Genomic DNA, 14,866 nt, shown 5'->3' with positions numbered 1-14,866 from the left:
ACTCTGCTCTAGGCAGGTCTAAAATGTATTTATAAACAGAAAGCCTCTATCTTGCTTGTTCTGATCGACAGAGCCATCTAATTTTTGGTTCAAATGAACTGTGGAACTTCTGGGTACCAACCCTTTGGAAGCTTCCAAGTAAAATTTCTGATTTCTTATGAGGGAGTTGGACTTTAAATAAAAAATAACAACACTATCGGATACCACTGTGGAAATAAGTATAATTCACAATACAATTGGTCCTGGTTGGGATCTGGTACAGGGATGCTGCAGTCTACCCTAAAGCTGCTTTGTGTTCAAGTGAGGTGCCTGCCTTTCCCCCTTAAGGCCATCTGAGCACTACCTGCGTGTCACAGGGGAACGGAAAGACAGATGCTCTATCTGCGGGAAGCCAAAGCTATCAGAAGGCAGATAGGCAAGGTGCCCACAATGAAACTGAACCTCAAGGGTTTTGAAAGCTTGATGGCTAGAACCCAGAAAAAACTAACCTCAAAGCAACATGCAGTTTTCTATCTCAGGGGTCTTGAGTGCTCCTTTGGGGGCAGAAATTGCTGCTTTGTTCTGAGAGAGTCACCTGAGTGGGCCCTGGCAGCATTCCTTGATGGGGGCTCTTTGGCATCTTAGTAGAGATGAATCTTGGCTGTGTGGCCCTGTCTTGGATTTTACGGGGCGTTGAGCATGCCTGGCTCTGGCTCAGTAAATGCCTCCAGTCACTGCGACAACCAGAAGTGCCCCCACCCATTTCCAAACACATCTTATGGAGGTAGTCCCCATCTATCAGAGACCCCCAAGTGAGGCATGCCAGGTCTTTGTACTCCCACGGACCCTGGGGAAGCTTGGCACCATTTGCCTGGGAGACCAGGTGCTGTGTTTGGTAACTGTGGGACATGTGGAGTTAGAACTATGTCCCCGTAGACTTTGTTTTTAATGTTCTCTGCTCTGTATGTAATAGGGTGGGACCATGCCTGAGAAGTAGCTTGAGAGGTTTGTGCGTTGCTATTTTGAACGTTGTGCCTGGAATATACTAAATGAAGACGAGGAAGACCACGGGGAGACCTGCAGTCAGGAGTCACCTCTCTGTGGAAAGGGGAGACAGGGAAACGGAGTTAGGCCAAGCCTGGAAGGGCAGCTCCACAGGAACCCGGTCTGTTCTCCCCCAGCATTATTGAGTCTGAGAGTCCCCAAAGAAAGGTGCGAAGGTCAGACTGTTTCTGTGGGCTTGCCCTGTTGAGAGCCATGGAGCAAGAGGCATCTCTGTGGGTGGGGTGGGGCTTCCCTAGAACGAACTGGACCTTCCCAGGGCCCATCATCCTGGGAGAGGCTAATTTTGGGAAAAGACATAAACACTGCGGAAGCGGGCCTCAGGGCAGGGCCTCTGGGGCAGACAGGTTTGTGTGTCGCAGATGGCAGGGCTGCGTGGGTTCCTGACATGGGGGAAACTAGTAGGTCCTGCCAGTAATCTTGACATCGGGTCTGGCCCATCGGTGCTGTGACAACAGCCACGCTCAGGCAGTTGTAGGTTACTCCCTGGTTTACAAGTCTTCATTCCTGAACCTCGGCAGTGGCAGCGAAAGCTGCGGCGTGGGCTCACTGCGCTAGGAGGAGCTAAGGCAAGGGCCGGCGGTGAGCTGGGGGAGAAGTGCTCCCTCCAAGTGCAGAGCGGTGGCGAGATCAGGGGGATGGAGAGCAGACCCAGGAGGGGGCAGTGAGAGGGCCTGGGGTCGTTCACAGGGTCCTGGCACACTGCAGCTGCTCGGGTAGCTGAAGGCTGAGAGGCACCGTCATCAAGGGCATCGGTGGAAATGTGAGCTGTTTAATCTTCACCACATGGCAGAGCCTGGAAATGTGACCTTCACAGGAATCAGCTCAGGTAAGAGGCCCAGACCAGCCACCTCCGGAATTGCTGGTCACTGCTGCCCTCCGCCTCTCAGGTACGTCTCACCTCGCCAGGCCTCCCCCGGCTCCTGTGGCACTTTGTACCTGACAGCCCCCTCTCCTCCCCCAGCCTGATTCATCGTTTCTTCATTTGTGCTGTTGAGCTTGAGGGCAGGGATCTCACTTTATCGATCGCTAGTTTTCCTCCCTCCCAAACCCTGCACGGCCCTGCATATAGACACGCATGAGAAATATTTCTTATGTGAGTGGGAGATTAAGGACGCTCAGTGACTGCCCCGTGTTTGTCCTTCTTTCTCATCGCTTTACGACACAGACACCACCATGCAGCTTGGGAATGTGAGAGAAGGTGTGAAACAGGGAAAGGTTGCCTGAGGGAGGAATGTACTTTGATCGGTTAAAACTGGATAAAGCCAGCTCTGGTTAAGTCCTAACCTGTTCCGCCTCACTGGAAATACTTGGCTCTGGGCCTCAACAGTGATGCTGTCCATCCCTAACTCATGGCTCTGGGTGGCTGTCCAGTGGAACTGGGTGCTGGTGGCACAATGGCATGTGGATGGCATGAGCTCACTTTCAGTGTCCCTTTAGTCCTGGTTTCTCCATGATTCTCGGTGGTTTTGGCATCATGGTGCAGATTCTAGAGCTCTGCATTTCCACGGCAACGAACTGGGTGTGGCTGGTTCAAACTAGCTGTGAATGATTTAAACCAGATGAAAGTGGTTCTTTCCGGATCTTATAGGCTCGCTCCTTTTAAGTCTTGATAAAACAGATTCGAACAGGTTACGACTGGCTCAAACTAGTTTAACCTGGGTTAAACTTGCCCTGCTTGTTCAGACTAGCCAGGTTGGATTTGATCAAACGGTTCATTTTACTCGAAGCAAGCCAGTTCAATCTCACTTGAACAGGGTCAGCTGATTCAAAAGCAATGCCACCTAATTTGAACCAACGCTGTAACATGCATGTTTAAGTCGCTGACCTCTACTTATCAGTGTAAATCCAGTGATAAACGTCTCACATTTGAGACATAATACTCAAAATGACTTCCTTCCTCATTATACCAACTTTTCAAGATTTATAATCATATGTACTTTTTCTAAATAGATTGCATTTATATATAAAGACTCCCGTACACTTTGGAAATCTTTTCTCAGCTTAGAACTGTTAGCAGGCACGTATACAAATGCCACTTGTGATGTTATCTCAATCCACTCTCCTCTAAGTTGGGACTAGACAGAGCTGTGAGCTGACGCTATGGCTTGTTCGGGTGCCCGTGTCTGCCCAGCGTCCCCCTCGGAGCACCCAGACCTCCTCACCTTGATCCTGCTTACTGCTTCCTGGGCCTGCATCATGCGCACATTTTTGGAGGGAGTTTTGTCTGAGAGCAGCTGGGTGGAGCCAAGGTAGTTGGCAGCAAAAATGATTCCATCGATCAAGTCTTCAGGGTCGCAAGGTCCAGGAACTGTAATACACAGAGCCACAGTGGTGAGTGAAGCCACCCTGGGGAGGGTCTCGATGAACCCCTGATGGTGCACCACCCTCCCCCACACCTCACTGCTGGCACAGGTGGGCCAGGTACCGAGGCCCCTGAGCAGGTGAGTACACCCGCTGGTCTGAGGCATCTCTCTGTGTCTGCCTTCACCCACCCCTCATTTTCAAATAGTAGGCACAGTTTCTTCCAGTAATTGACCCAAGCCATATATTGTAAGAAATGATGTGAATATTTACTTAAATACGAAACATAAAATCCAATGACAAAGGATATCGTTTCTCTTGTTAGACTCTGAGCTCTTTGGGGACAAGGACCATGTCATATTCATGTCTCTCTTGTGTCTTAGTGTCTGTCACCCAGTTGTTTGCCAGATAAATGCTTGGGTGAATACATGGCTTCTTATTAGAAAAGCTCATTTTACAGCAGTTCCTATTATTTGCTATTCATTCATATTTCCTTTCTCCATTCAATTCATAATGGAGAAAGCAAGTTTTATAAATCAGAAAAATAGGATATTTGTTTTAGAATGTCTGGATTCCTCTAATGGCCTCCAGCCCCAATTCTGCAAGGCAGATAACATTACCCCAAAGCCATGCCCCATGCTGCTGATCTTACTAACTCACAGGCTATCATGTTCCTGCTCTGTGTCCACATACAGATTAATTCCAAGGAAAAGCAAAATTTTCTGTTCTCATTGACCAGCCTTTTAAATTGAACCTGTGTTAAATATTTTAAGGGGGGAGGATCTGATTCTAACCACAATCACTTGAAAACCCTACTCAAAATTAAAACATGTTTAGGACTAACATACAACTTTCTAACAGGTTCACTAAGAAAGGTATTTTAATCTGCAGTTGAAATCTATGTATTTTCTTTGACTGGAATGCCATATCTGGGGAGACTAAAATATACATTTTCACCTACTGTCAAAACCTCAGGGCCTTAAATTAGATAACTTGAAACGGAAACAATTTGCTTTTTCCTCTTGGAGGACTAATCCGAAATGGGTTTTATCCCTAAACATCAAGCTCTTGAGCTTACACAGCTGCTTCCCAGGATAAGCTACTTATCAGGGCAACAGACTTAAAATAATCAATTTATTTTTCTAAACTAAGGTGGAGGTTGAAACAAAGAAAGTAAAAGTGCGGAACCTGAAAAATCTCGAGGCCTGGTGGGATGGATATGAAGAAGGAGGGAGTTTCTTAACTTCTGAAAACTTCCTAAGGTACCCTCATAGAATTTTGGAGGTTCACAAAAATGATGCAAATAATGTACAGGTTACTCGAGAAAGAAACCTGAGTAACTAAACCAAAACTATGAGCTTGTCCTGGGCTTCAAGCCTGGGGGGTTCATGAAGGTTGACGAATCCTGGTAACTCATTCCCAGGCAGTGGAACACACTGAATGTTCACCCACAGGATTCAAAGGCCAGAAGACCTTAAAGAGATGTCTAGGCTTTCTCTAGCCTCCAGAAAAGTCTCCTTCAAGGAAAAGGCCATCATCCACTCTGACAGAGCATCAGCACTGCCTCCAGCCAGAGAGTGATTCTGGGTGAATAAGAAATCGGTGCCCCCTTTGGATGGCATGATCTCAAGCTGGGGTGCAGAGCTGGGGCTGAATTTTGGCCCCACTAAGACTGTTGACTGGGTGCCCTTGTGCAGTGAACCGGCTGCATCACCATGTGTGGCAGCCCCGCAGAGAACACTGGTTCCAAGGGGGAGAACGGTGGAGTCAGCCAGCCAGTGCACAGCCTGGCTCTGCGTTGCTAACTGTGTGATCTTGGGCAAGGTTCTCACCCTCTCAATGCCTCAGTTCTCTCATGCACAACATGGGCATAACAGTAAACCCCCCTGCCCAATACTGATGTGAGGATTCAATTAGTTCTTACAAGGAAAGTGGCTTAGAACAGTACTTGGCAGAGTAAGTACTCAATATATGTTACTTACTAGCTCGTCCAAGCAATAGATGGGAATTACTGGGAAGGTATTTCTTATAAAAAGGACCCAAATTTCTCCCCTAGTTAAATTTCATTCCCACTTGAATTTTTCTTGATGAACGTAAGAGGTGCACTGGCTAAAAGTAAGGAGACCTGGGTTTCAGACCCAATGTGGCCCTTTCCAAGCTGTCTTGACACTGGGTAAAACCCACAGCTTCACCCCCTGCCCCCGGGGTCTTGATACCCATAACAAGCAAAGGCAGGGAGGAGGACTTTTGACAAGTTCCCAGCTATCGTACTTTCAGTCTAAGATACCAATACTGTTAACACTGTGAATAAGTGACTTTGTGGCCTTTCTTCCTCACTATTGTCTTATTATCTTAGTGCTTCCATTACCCCAAATGCTAAAAGATTCATGAATGACTCAGTGCTCAATATTTTTTTTTTCAGCTCTTACCTTCCACGTAGGTTGGGAATGAAGCCAAGCTTTTTCTTGACTGTAATTAAGACAAAGAGGTTTCAAAGAGGGCAGAGCGTGATGAAATATGCATTAACACAACCATCCATGCAACATGAAAAATAAATACATCACCAATCATTAACCAGTTGTTGAACATTTTGGGTTAGAGAAAGTGAAGTGTGGATAAACATATGCATTTATTAGTAAAGGTTACCTAAAACCCAGAACACTTCATTCATATTTTAGGTAATCTGAAAATCTTACATTTCACAATTAGAGAGGTTTCTGATGGCTTAAAAAAAATCCCGCAGACCAAAACCTGTAATCAGCAACAGCAGTAAAAAGGGCACAATTTGTGTCCTTAAGAATCTGCATTTCCATGTGAAAAACTCATTAGTAAAAGCATCAATATTATATGCTGAAATGAAGAATTCTCTTAGAGAATTTTATGTCTTTGCCACAGCGATCTCTCACTGTGCTAAAAATGTGTGCTAGAGGTTTTTGAAATCTCTTCCTTTCACCTCTTACAGATTTATATTAGTTGATAAATTCCATTATATAAATCATTACTGTGTGTTACCTTAAAATAAGAACACAACAAAGGAGCAATTAAAACACTCTGGAATTTATTCTATTAAGTAACACCTCAGAGCAAAGCTCAGTCTTCTAACAGCACAGTTGGAAGTGGAGTCAGTGTGCAGAAGGTTCTAGAACCTGCCAGGATGGCAGCTTACATGCTTGCTCTCAGAGGACCAAAACTTACCGTAGGCTCCTCTCACAGCAGATGTCCTCAACATAACTCTGAGTGAGATAAGAGTAGGAAATTCATTCCTGCTTCAACTAATAATAGAATCTATAGCTGCTGTGTCTGGGGCAGGGTGGTGCAAGCATTGTGAGACAGCAGAGAGCTAATATTAAAGACAAGAGTCCCTAAAATGGGTAAAATGCAAGGTTTGCATGGCCAAGATTTTCACTACTGAGGATCTACCAGGTTTTAGATGATCATTTAAATACACGCCTTTAAGAGAAAGGGTATCTAGCACTGCATAGCTGCTCAACTAGCCGACTTGAATAGATGGTATACTCTGGGGTGTCTGGGGGCTGGAAGAGAAAAGGGCTCTGGGTGGGGGTTGGGATGTCTCAGGGAGTAACTATATTCTAGCACTTTACACTGTGCTCTTTACTTGGAAGATGGGAATGGCAAAGAGATGATTAATTAGTTAATACTTGTGCAACTTTCTAAAAATAGTAGTATTGTTATGTGAAAAATTGGGGGCAGTTGAAGAAATACGGTGTTAAAACTCTAACTCAATTCAGGACAATGACAAGAATTCAACACTAATCACACAATACATCTCACGGGGCAGGCGTGCTCGCTGGGATGCAATGGCTCTTCACACCAAGGAGGGTGGGTTTCTTGTGCACCAGGAATAGAGGTTCCTGGCTGCTAACGCATTTATGGAAAACGCACACAAAGTGAAAGCCAGGATACGTGGATGGAGGAAAGAGAACTCTAATTTCTGCAGTGCTTTACCCAGGTGAGAAGACAGGCCTAGGTGAGGGCCAGCAGCTGAGTCTGTCTCATTCTGGTTGGTTTAAAGAAAAAAAAAAAAACTCCTAACTTTATGGTATACAGACGGAAGCTAGCTTCTTCATAAGGGATGAAAACTTTTAAATTATTATTTCCCAACTATCTCCCTTCACTTGACCCAAGTAGCTAGAGCTCTGGTGTAATGAGAGTTTACTTTGTTAAATCAAAATGGCTTAGCCTCCAGGCACATCCAAGAAGCCAATTAAGATTTTCTTAAACTATTAGGATACTTTTCTGAATGCTAATCTTGAAGACAGTGTACAGATTTTGGCAGAACCTACAAAAGAATTACTTCAGTCTATAGATCTAAAAGCTGCCATTTTATTTAGAGCTATAATGGAGGGCATTTGGTACATTCACTTATTTTCTATTCATGAACTCATGACTAGCTTTCTTTAGTCTCTGGGGTAGTAAATTTTTGAAAAAAAAAAGAGTTTTGTGAAATGAAAGAATCTATAATTATTGCACACAAGGAGGATTTTCATCATTATTTCTAAGGATATGCAGAAACATGTGCCAAGTCTTGTAGGAACTGAGAAACGAACAAATTTGCCTTGCTTATTATATCTGATGTATAATAAAATGCTGAATATTCAGATGTCTGATTAGCCCTTTGTCTTCTCACATGTGGATTGAGATGAACATCAGTTGACCCTTAACATTCAAGAATTAATAAATATAGTTGTACTCAAAAAGCCAAAGACTAACAAGGTCTGTGGGATTTTCCTGGGGGTCACACAAACCAAACCGTGTGAAGACCTTGGATGCGTGACAATCGGAATAAAGACAGACAAGCGACCCTGTCCACGCAGCCTGTGACTTGCAAGCACTTTCCACCCCAGGAGTGGCAGACCCTGGCGGTTAAGAGCATGGCCCCGAAGGAGCTCTGGATTTGAATTCTGGCTGACAATTTATGAGCTCTGTGACCTCAGGTAAGTTACTTAACCTTTAAGCTTCCTCACCTAACAAAGGAGGACAATGATATCTACCTCAAAAAATTATGTTAAGAATTAAATGAGATACTATTTGTGATTTGCTCAGTGCAGTGTCCGGAGCCCTGTAAAAGTTCAGGAAATGACAATGCTCATTACTATTATTCCACTGCAGGTGTCATTCTTTCCTTCTTATATTTGTTCTCACCTGTCCTTGTGCTATGACCAAAGTATGAAGCAAACTATGCAATGGCAGGACTAGCAGAAACTGTGACCCTGTCACTCCTGTTCCAATGGCCTGGGGTCTAAGGATCAACACCAGAGAAGGTCAAAGTATATTCCTCGTCGAAGTTCTAATGTTGGTGTCATTGCAGAGAAGGTCTCTCTATGTTAGTTTGGTTTGATATGAATATATTAACAAAAAAATACACTTCTCCCTTGCATAAATATTTAATGGCAAATATGTGCGTATTCAATGATACTTTAAGGGTAAATTTTAACTAAGACTCTCTTTAGAAGCGATCTGCCACTCAGGTTAAAACAGAGATTGTTTTCCTTCATTGCATTTAACATAAAATTATCAGCAAAAGGAGGGAAAATGAGACCATCATTCATTATGTGGTTTACCTCTTTAACACATCTCCTCAGTGTTGATTAGGAGCATCTATATTTAGAGTGAGCTGAGCCCACGCACAGATTATGGAACAGGCCAATATTTACCTGATGCTGCTGGTTCACAAGAAGGTGTGGATGACAGCCAGGTATAAAAAGGCATCAGGTACAGGAGAAGGCGGTGGCTCCCCTACCTGCCGTTTTCTAGCCCCAGAGACCTCACTAGGAGCAGGTAAGACTAGCCTCACTTAAACATTCTCCATAAGCAGGGCGACTACAGGACTTGTTGTCCAAAAGGGACTCGTTAGAGCTGCACTGTCCAGTAGTCCCAGCCACGTGCGATTATTTAAGTTACTTAACATGGAGTAAAATGAAAAATTCAGTTCCTCAGTCCCACTGGCCACATTTCCAGGGCTTAGCAGGCACATGAAGCTAGTGACTACCATACTGGATAGAAGCAGAACATTTCCATCACCATGGAAGTTCTGCCGGACAGCACTACTGTAGAAAGTGAGAAGGGGTGCTCACCAGGGGGGCTGCTTGGATACTAGGTGGGTACTGGAACCATGCCCCAGGTAAACCGAGGCACGTGGTCACCCTGTTCTTATGCAAGATATTTCACTTGGGCCTGAAATAGATAGGTGTTTAAGAAACCAACCCATTTTCCAAAGCACACAGCAACTGCAAATCCATGGTATCAGAAGGCACGTAATGCCACGAGGAAGGACGCTGGTACACGCAGCTTTTGGTGTCCAATGTTCAGTGCTGTCCAACAGAACTTTCTGCAATGATGCAAATGTTCTGTAATCTGCGCTGTCCAATACAGTAGCTACTAGTCACAGATGGCTACCGAGCACTTGAAATGTGGCTAGCGTGCTTAGGATGTGAATTTTTCATTTTATTCATTAATTAGACACCTGGGGCCAGTGGCTACCAACCTGGATGAACTGCACACCGGAGAGGAGAAATTGGAATTTTTCTCCCGAGGTTAACTTGGTCAGGAGCTCTGTAGGGAGCTGTATTAGAAAGCACAGAGCAATATTAGGATAAAACAAAATGGGCTGACAGCTTTGGACACAACACGGCACCCTACCTCTTTGTTTGTGGAGGCTTCCGTGGGGTCACTGGGGTGAAGAGGTGTACTCGATGACTCGGCACCCAGGGGTGAGGAACTGCCAGGAGATGGAGACTGGAACACAGCAAGAGGATAAACACAGTGAGAACCCGAGAGTCTCGGCGAACACCTGGCTGGGAGAGAGAAGCAAAGCAGAATCCAACCGCACAGACATTTCAGTGGGGAGAAAGCCTCTTTGGAGAGAAACTGCCAACCATACATAAAACACCTGCGGTTTTCAAGCTTGCTTTCTCAATTCCTGCCACACTTTTAAAGGAGCTTTTATAGCTCTGGGTCTTTTTTCCCTTTAGGCCAACTGTTGAAAGAAAATGTAGAAAAAGTTGAATATCAAACTTAAAATTCTAAATGAATAGAGCTAAGGGTATTACACAAACACGCTTAAAAAATTATTTTCTTACTGAAAGATGCAAACACCCAGGGTAAAAATGTCTTATAAAATCACCTGCCCAAGATGATAGGAATGGAAAAGCAAAAATTAAAATGCATATTTTTAAAGAGGCAGCTGGGGCTGATTTTGATGACTGGAAACCACACTACCTGTAATTTTCCTAGTCACTTCAGATTTTGGATATTTTGTCTGATTTCATGCACAGGCCATTGAACATGGAGAGAAATTTCAGCATTTCAGCATCCAAACAACCTACCCTTGGTTGAACAGTTCAAAAATCCTTTGTGAAATAGTATGTCTGAAAATAAGGCTTAGAAAAATAGGTTGAGGAAGAATGGCCCCTCTCGGGTATAGTATTGCCTCAGCTGATGGGGCCCCAGCTCCTTGTACCGCCAGGCCCTGCTCAAAGGGAATATGAAGCTCCCAGGTCGGCACGCACAGCAGGTGCCCCATAAATACCTGCTGAATGGATGACCCAATAAAGCAAGCAAGCACAGGGATGGGACTCATACAGGCCCTGAAAACACTCCCCAGCCGATACTCAAACAATTCTGTGTGCTCCTGAAATCTTGGGAGGTGAAGGGCATCTTCAGGTGCATTACAGGGAGGCTTAAGAATGCTGCAGCGATGGTCCCCCGGGAGTAAGCATGCACTGCTCCACAGTGTGTTGGTGCTGTTTGGCAGAAGGCATAAAACAGAGAACCCACACAAGGATATCTTCTCTCAGGAAGCGTGGGGATGTGAACTTGGGCAAAGAAAGTAAGATAACGCTAGTGCTTGCTTGAACTTGAGTCTGATTTCTTGACACTGGCTCTCTTGGGAAAGAAGAATGTTTCACATAGCAATGACATGGGGGGCGGGGTACACTCTGACAGACAAGGGGGACCTCAGTGAGCATTGTGTGAAATAATAAAAAAAGCAATGTTTTCCAAAAAGTCTAAATTACAGGAAATATAGGGGACACCAAATGCACAGAAAGATGATGCAGTGAGATTCACTATCATTCAGACCAAGAAGGTGTGCAATCCTACACCATTGCTTAAAGCCTGGATCTGTTTCCCGTGACCCTGTATACCTAATTCTGGGCAGCGAGGTGAGGACCAATGAGCTCCTTAAATACTCACATGCAGAAATCAGACTCTCTGCAGTAAAGCCAAGAGGGCAGGCACGGTAACAGCAACCATAAAGAACCCCAGGCCCCACAGCCCCTGGCCACAATAAAGCACCCCCGTGTGCCTTTAAAAAGAAACACACAGGATTTTTCATTCGGCACCCGAGAGAGCTGGTGGGTACTTACTGGTTTAGCTCTATGTTTGGCTTACTCAAAATTAAGGGAGTGAAGTCTTCAGGAGAATTTAATGCCTTTGAATTTTCCCAGTTTTTCAAATCTGAAGAGCTTCCTCAGGTATTTATGGCTCTATATTTTTGCCCCCAAGTAATTTCCTCTGTCACCAAGAATTTAAGGGTCTCTAGCCCCTGGGGAAGCTAGTGCAGCTGGATGTTCTTTAATTGCTTGGTTTTGAGGGCTGTGTAATGCTTTCATTTAAAATTATCTCCCAGAGTGTCTCACATTTCCTATTTCTCTATTGCTCCAAATCTTCTAAAAATGGATTCTTTACAACTTCGTGGGCACTGACGACCTTAGGATGATGTGGGAAGACAGGTTATCTGGACAATGAGCAGCAGTGCCGAGAGGGAGATCAGACCCCACAGCAAAGTGAGGTGACTATTGCTGGGCACCCGCCACGGGACGCCGGTGAGGAGGCACAAACGAGGCACTGCCCTCACAGGGGCTTCCTGGGACCCACACCAACCTCAACAGGGACCCCTTCCTCTCAGATAGCCGCGGCTCTAGCCTTCTGCACGTGCTCGAGTTCATTCACGGTCCCTTCCATTTGCACCTGCAATTAACCACCTCCACTTAGAGACCTCTCCCTCATTCCCTCCCATGTTCAATGCTCAATTCAAAAGCACTCATCTGGCTGAAGCCTTCTCAGACTCTATGCACAGTACACTGCTCTCTGATGGCATATGCCTGTTGTGTAATTATCTGTTCACGTGTACGTCCCTCCACCCCCAAGAGCTCTCAGGCAGTAGGAACCTTGTCTCATTAGTTTTCATCATCCAAGTGCCTACCCTTGGGTCTTGTAACCAGTAGGCGCTCAGTAAATGTTTGCTGAATAAATGATTTCAATATAGTTCTAGCTTTACAATGTTTTCCAACTTGCATGGGAAGCAGATACATTACAGATCCACCCACTGCTTTCTTTGATTATTTTCTAGCACCCTTCCGCTGCTGTGTGTTGAACACTCGATCTGCATTTTGAATTACAGAAATGGTCTTTGCCTGTGAAGATTCTAACCTGGGCTCTAGCGAAGCTCTTTTGAAGCAGAAAGCTCCGAACGAGAGAGGACCCCATCTGGTGGAAGCCTACAAATCGCCACACCATTGTTGAAATGTCAAGGGTGGACAAACACCTTCGGAATAGACACAGTGCCCGTGAAGGCTGAACAATGGTGTTAGTATTCAACTCATCTCAAATGTCTGTTTTGAAAGCCCTTTGCGCCTTACCTCCAACTTCTACCTTGATATACTCTTAAAAGCAGAGGAAAAACCAAAAGTTACATAATGCTTTTTTACTTTCAAAGAATATATTGGAGGCAAAATCTAGCCAATTGTGGTAGATATAATAGAAAAAGTAAAAATTACCACATATTTCTCTGTCTGGAGTCTCATGCCTTCTGGGCTACTGGATGGATATCCCCTATTAAACAATGGGACCATTTGCTTATGGGGGTGGGAAGCAAATGAGGGACTGGGAATTCACGAAGGTGAGTGCTGAACGTGGCTGTCTATCTAGGACGGAGCATTCGGAGATGCCTTATCCACAATTCCCTTCTCTACACAACTACAAGGGGTCTCCTTAAGCTCAACAACTTGGCTTCTGCAGATTATGTTCTAGCAGATTCTCCACAACTACGATCTAAATTTTACCATCGCAGCTCTGGGACGCCACAGAGCAGAGCTCTTAACCTGAAGACTTAGGTTCTTCAATGTCAAGACAAGAAATGGATTGTCCTGTCCACTGGCACTGAGCCAGAGGTGGCCTAGGGATGCAAAAGCATCCCAAAGGAAAGCTGATCATTTTCATTCTGACAGAACATCTCCTAGGAGCAAAGAATGCACAGCTGGTGGTCGGGGTGAGACAGGAAAATGGCTCCAGGGACTTCCAGGCTATGCTTGTAAGGGAGAAAAGGAGCACACAAATAATTATTATTCATTTATTCTTTCCGCAGACATCTCAGTGCCTACCTGTGTTCCTAACACTGGGCCACAGAACAAAGGGAAGGAGATATGTTTCCAGAGAATGGGAGGAGGCAGATTGTAAAGGCAGGGCCGTGGCAGGTGGCTGGGGCATTAATCTGTACAGTGGGGGCTTGGAGGGGAGGGTGTGTATTAGGCAGTGCTTCCTGGGGGAGGTGATGCTTCAGCTGAACCCTACAGACTGCAGCATTCACAGAGTGGGATGGGATAGGAAACGGAGGCCGGGAGGAGGAACAACACAGCTCTGGCAGGGCGGAGAGAGAGAGGCTGCAAAGCTGGGCAGCGAGTACCACCGGAGCCACCCTGAGGGTGACACAGGCTCTTGCCAAAAGCTCCTACTCTCTGTCAGGGGGTGTCTCTTTTCTGTGAGTCACTGACCTGCTGCTCTCAAAGAAGAAGCCCAGTGAAGGCACTTTGTAATGGTTTCCTGAGTTGAACGGGAAGATCTAAAGGAGTGAGGGATTGAGTTCCACTCTCAACCCTCTTCCCTTTCCCTTGATCCTTTTTTAATCCATGGAAGTCTGCAGGAAGGGAAGATGACAACTGGCCAAGTTGATGGGATGATCATGAGAACACCCTGAAGCTGGAGGTGAGGACCCCCTGCCTCTTTCCTTTAAGGACTGAGGCAGGACCTGAGAAAGCAAAGTCATGATTTGGAGAGGGGTACCGAGACACTGAAAGACTTCTGGAGAAATTCTAGTCAAGAGACACACAAAAAGTGAGTTCTGTCTGGGCCATTTGTTCATTTACCCCACCCTGAAGTGCTGACAGAGTCTGAGTAAGCCTAGATCCCTGCCTGCCCTCAAGGAGCTCCAGGTCTATCAGGGGAGCTAGAGCTATAGGTTACAAATATAGGGTGTCCTCTGTCAACAGTGGCCATTGTTTAAGTCCCTGCAGGAAAAGAAAAGTTGTAATGACACAAAAACAATCATGAATGAGCTGACTACTCACAATGTGCTATAGTTTGAGTGTGTCCCCAGAATTCATATGTTGGAAACTTGGTCCTTAATGTAGCAATGCTGAGAGGTAGGACCTCTGGGAGGTGACTAGGTCATGAGGGCTTTGCCTTCAAGAATGGATTAATCCATTCATGGATGAGCAGGTTA

General features: G+C 45.3%; 1 protein-coding gene across 1 annotated transcript in view; it reads right to left on the bottom strand.

Annotated features, from left to right (window-relative positions):
* APBA1 (amyloid beta (A4) precursor protein-binding, family A, member 1) overlaps nt 1-14,866 on the bottom strand; it is a 203,418-nt gene that overhangs the window by 27,474 nt on the left and 161,078 nt on the right. Inside the window, exons 3-5 of the mRNA XM_012641600.1 lie at nt 10,006-10,101; nt 5,775-5,814; nt 3,207-3,352 (exon numbers count right to left, since the gene is read on the bottom strand). Coding sequence (XP_012497054.1) covers nt 3,207-3,352; nt 5,775-5,814; nt 10,006-10,101 — 282 coding nt within the window. The remainder of the gene's footprint in view (nt 1-3,206; nt 3,353-5,774; nt 5,815-10,005; nt 10,102-14,866) is intronic.

The sequence above is a fragment of the Propithecus coquereli genome, unplaced genomic scaffold (genome assembly GCF_000956105.1).
Source record: "Propithecus coquereli isolate 6110/MARCELLA unplaced genomic scaffold, Pcoq_1.0 Scaffold166, whole genome shotgun sequence".
In the NCBI taxonomy this organism is placed as follows: Eukaryota; Metazoa; Chordata; class Mammalia; order Primates; family Indriidae; genus Propithecus; species Propithecus coquereli.
The sequence above is the reverse complement of the archived record's forward strand: the minus strand, read 5'-3'. Positions and strand labels throughout refer to the sequence as shown.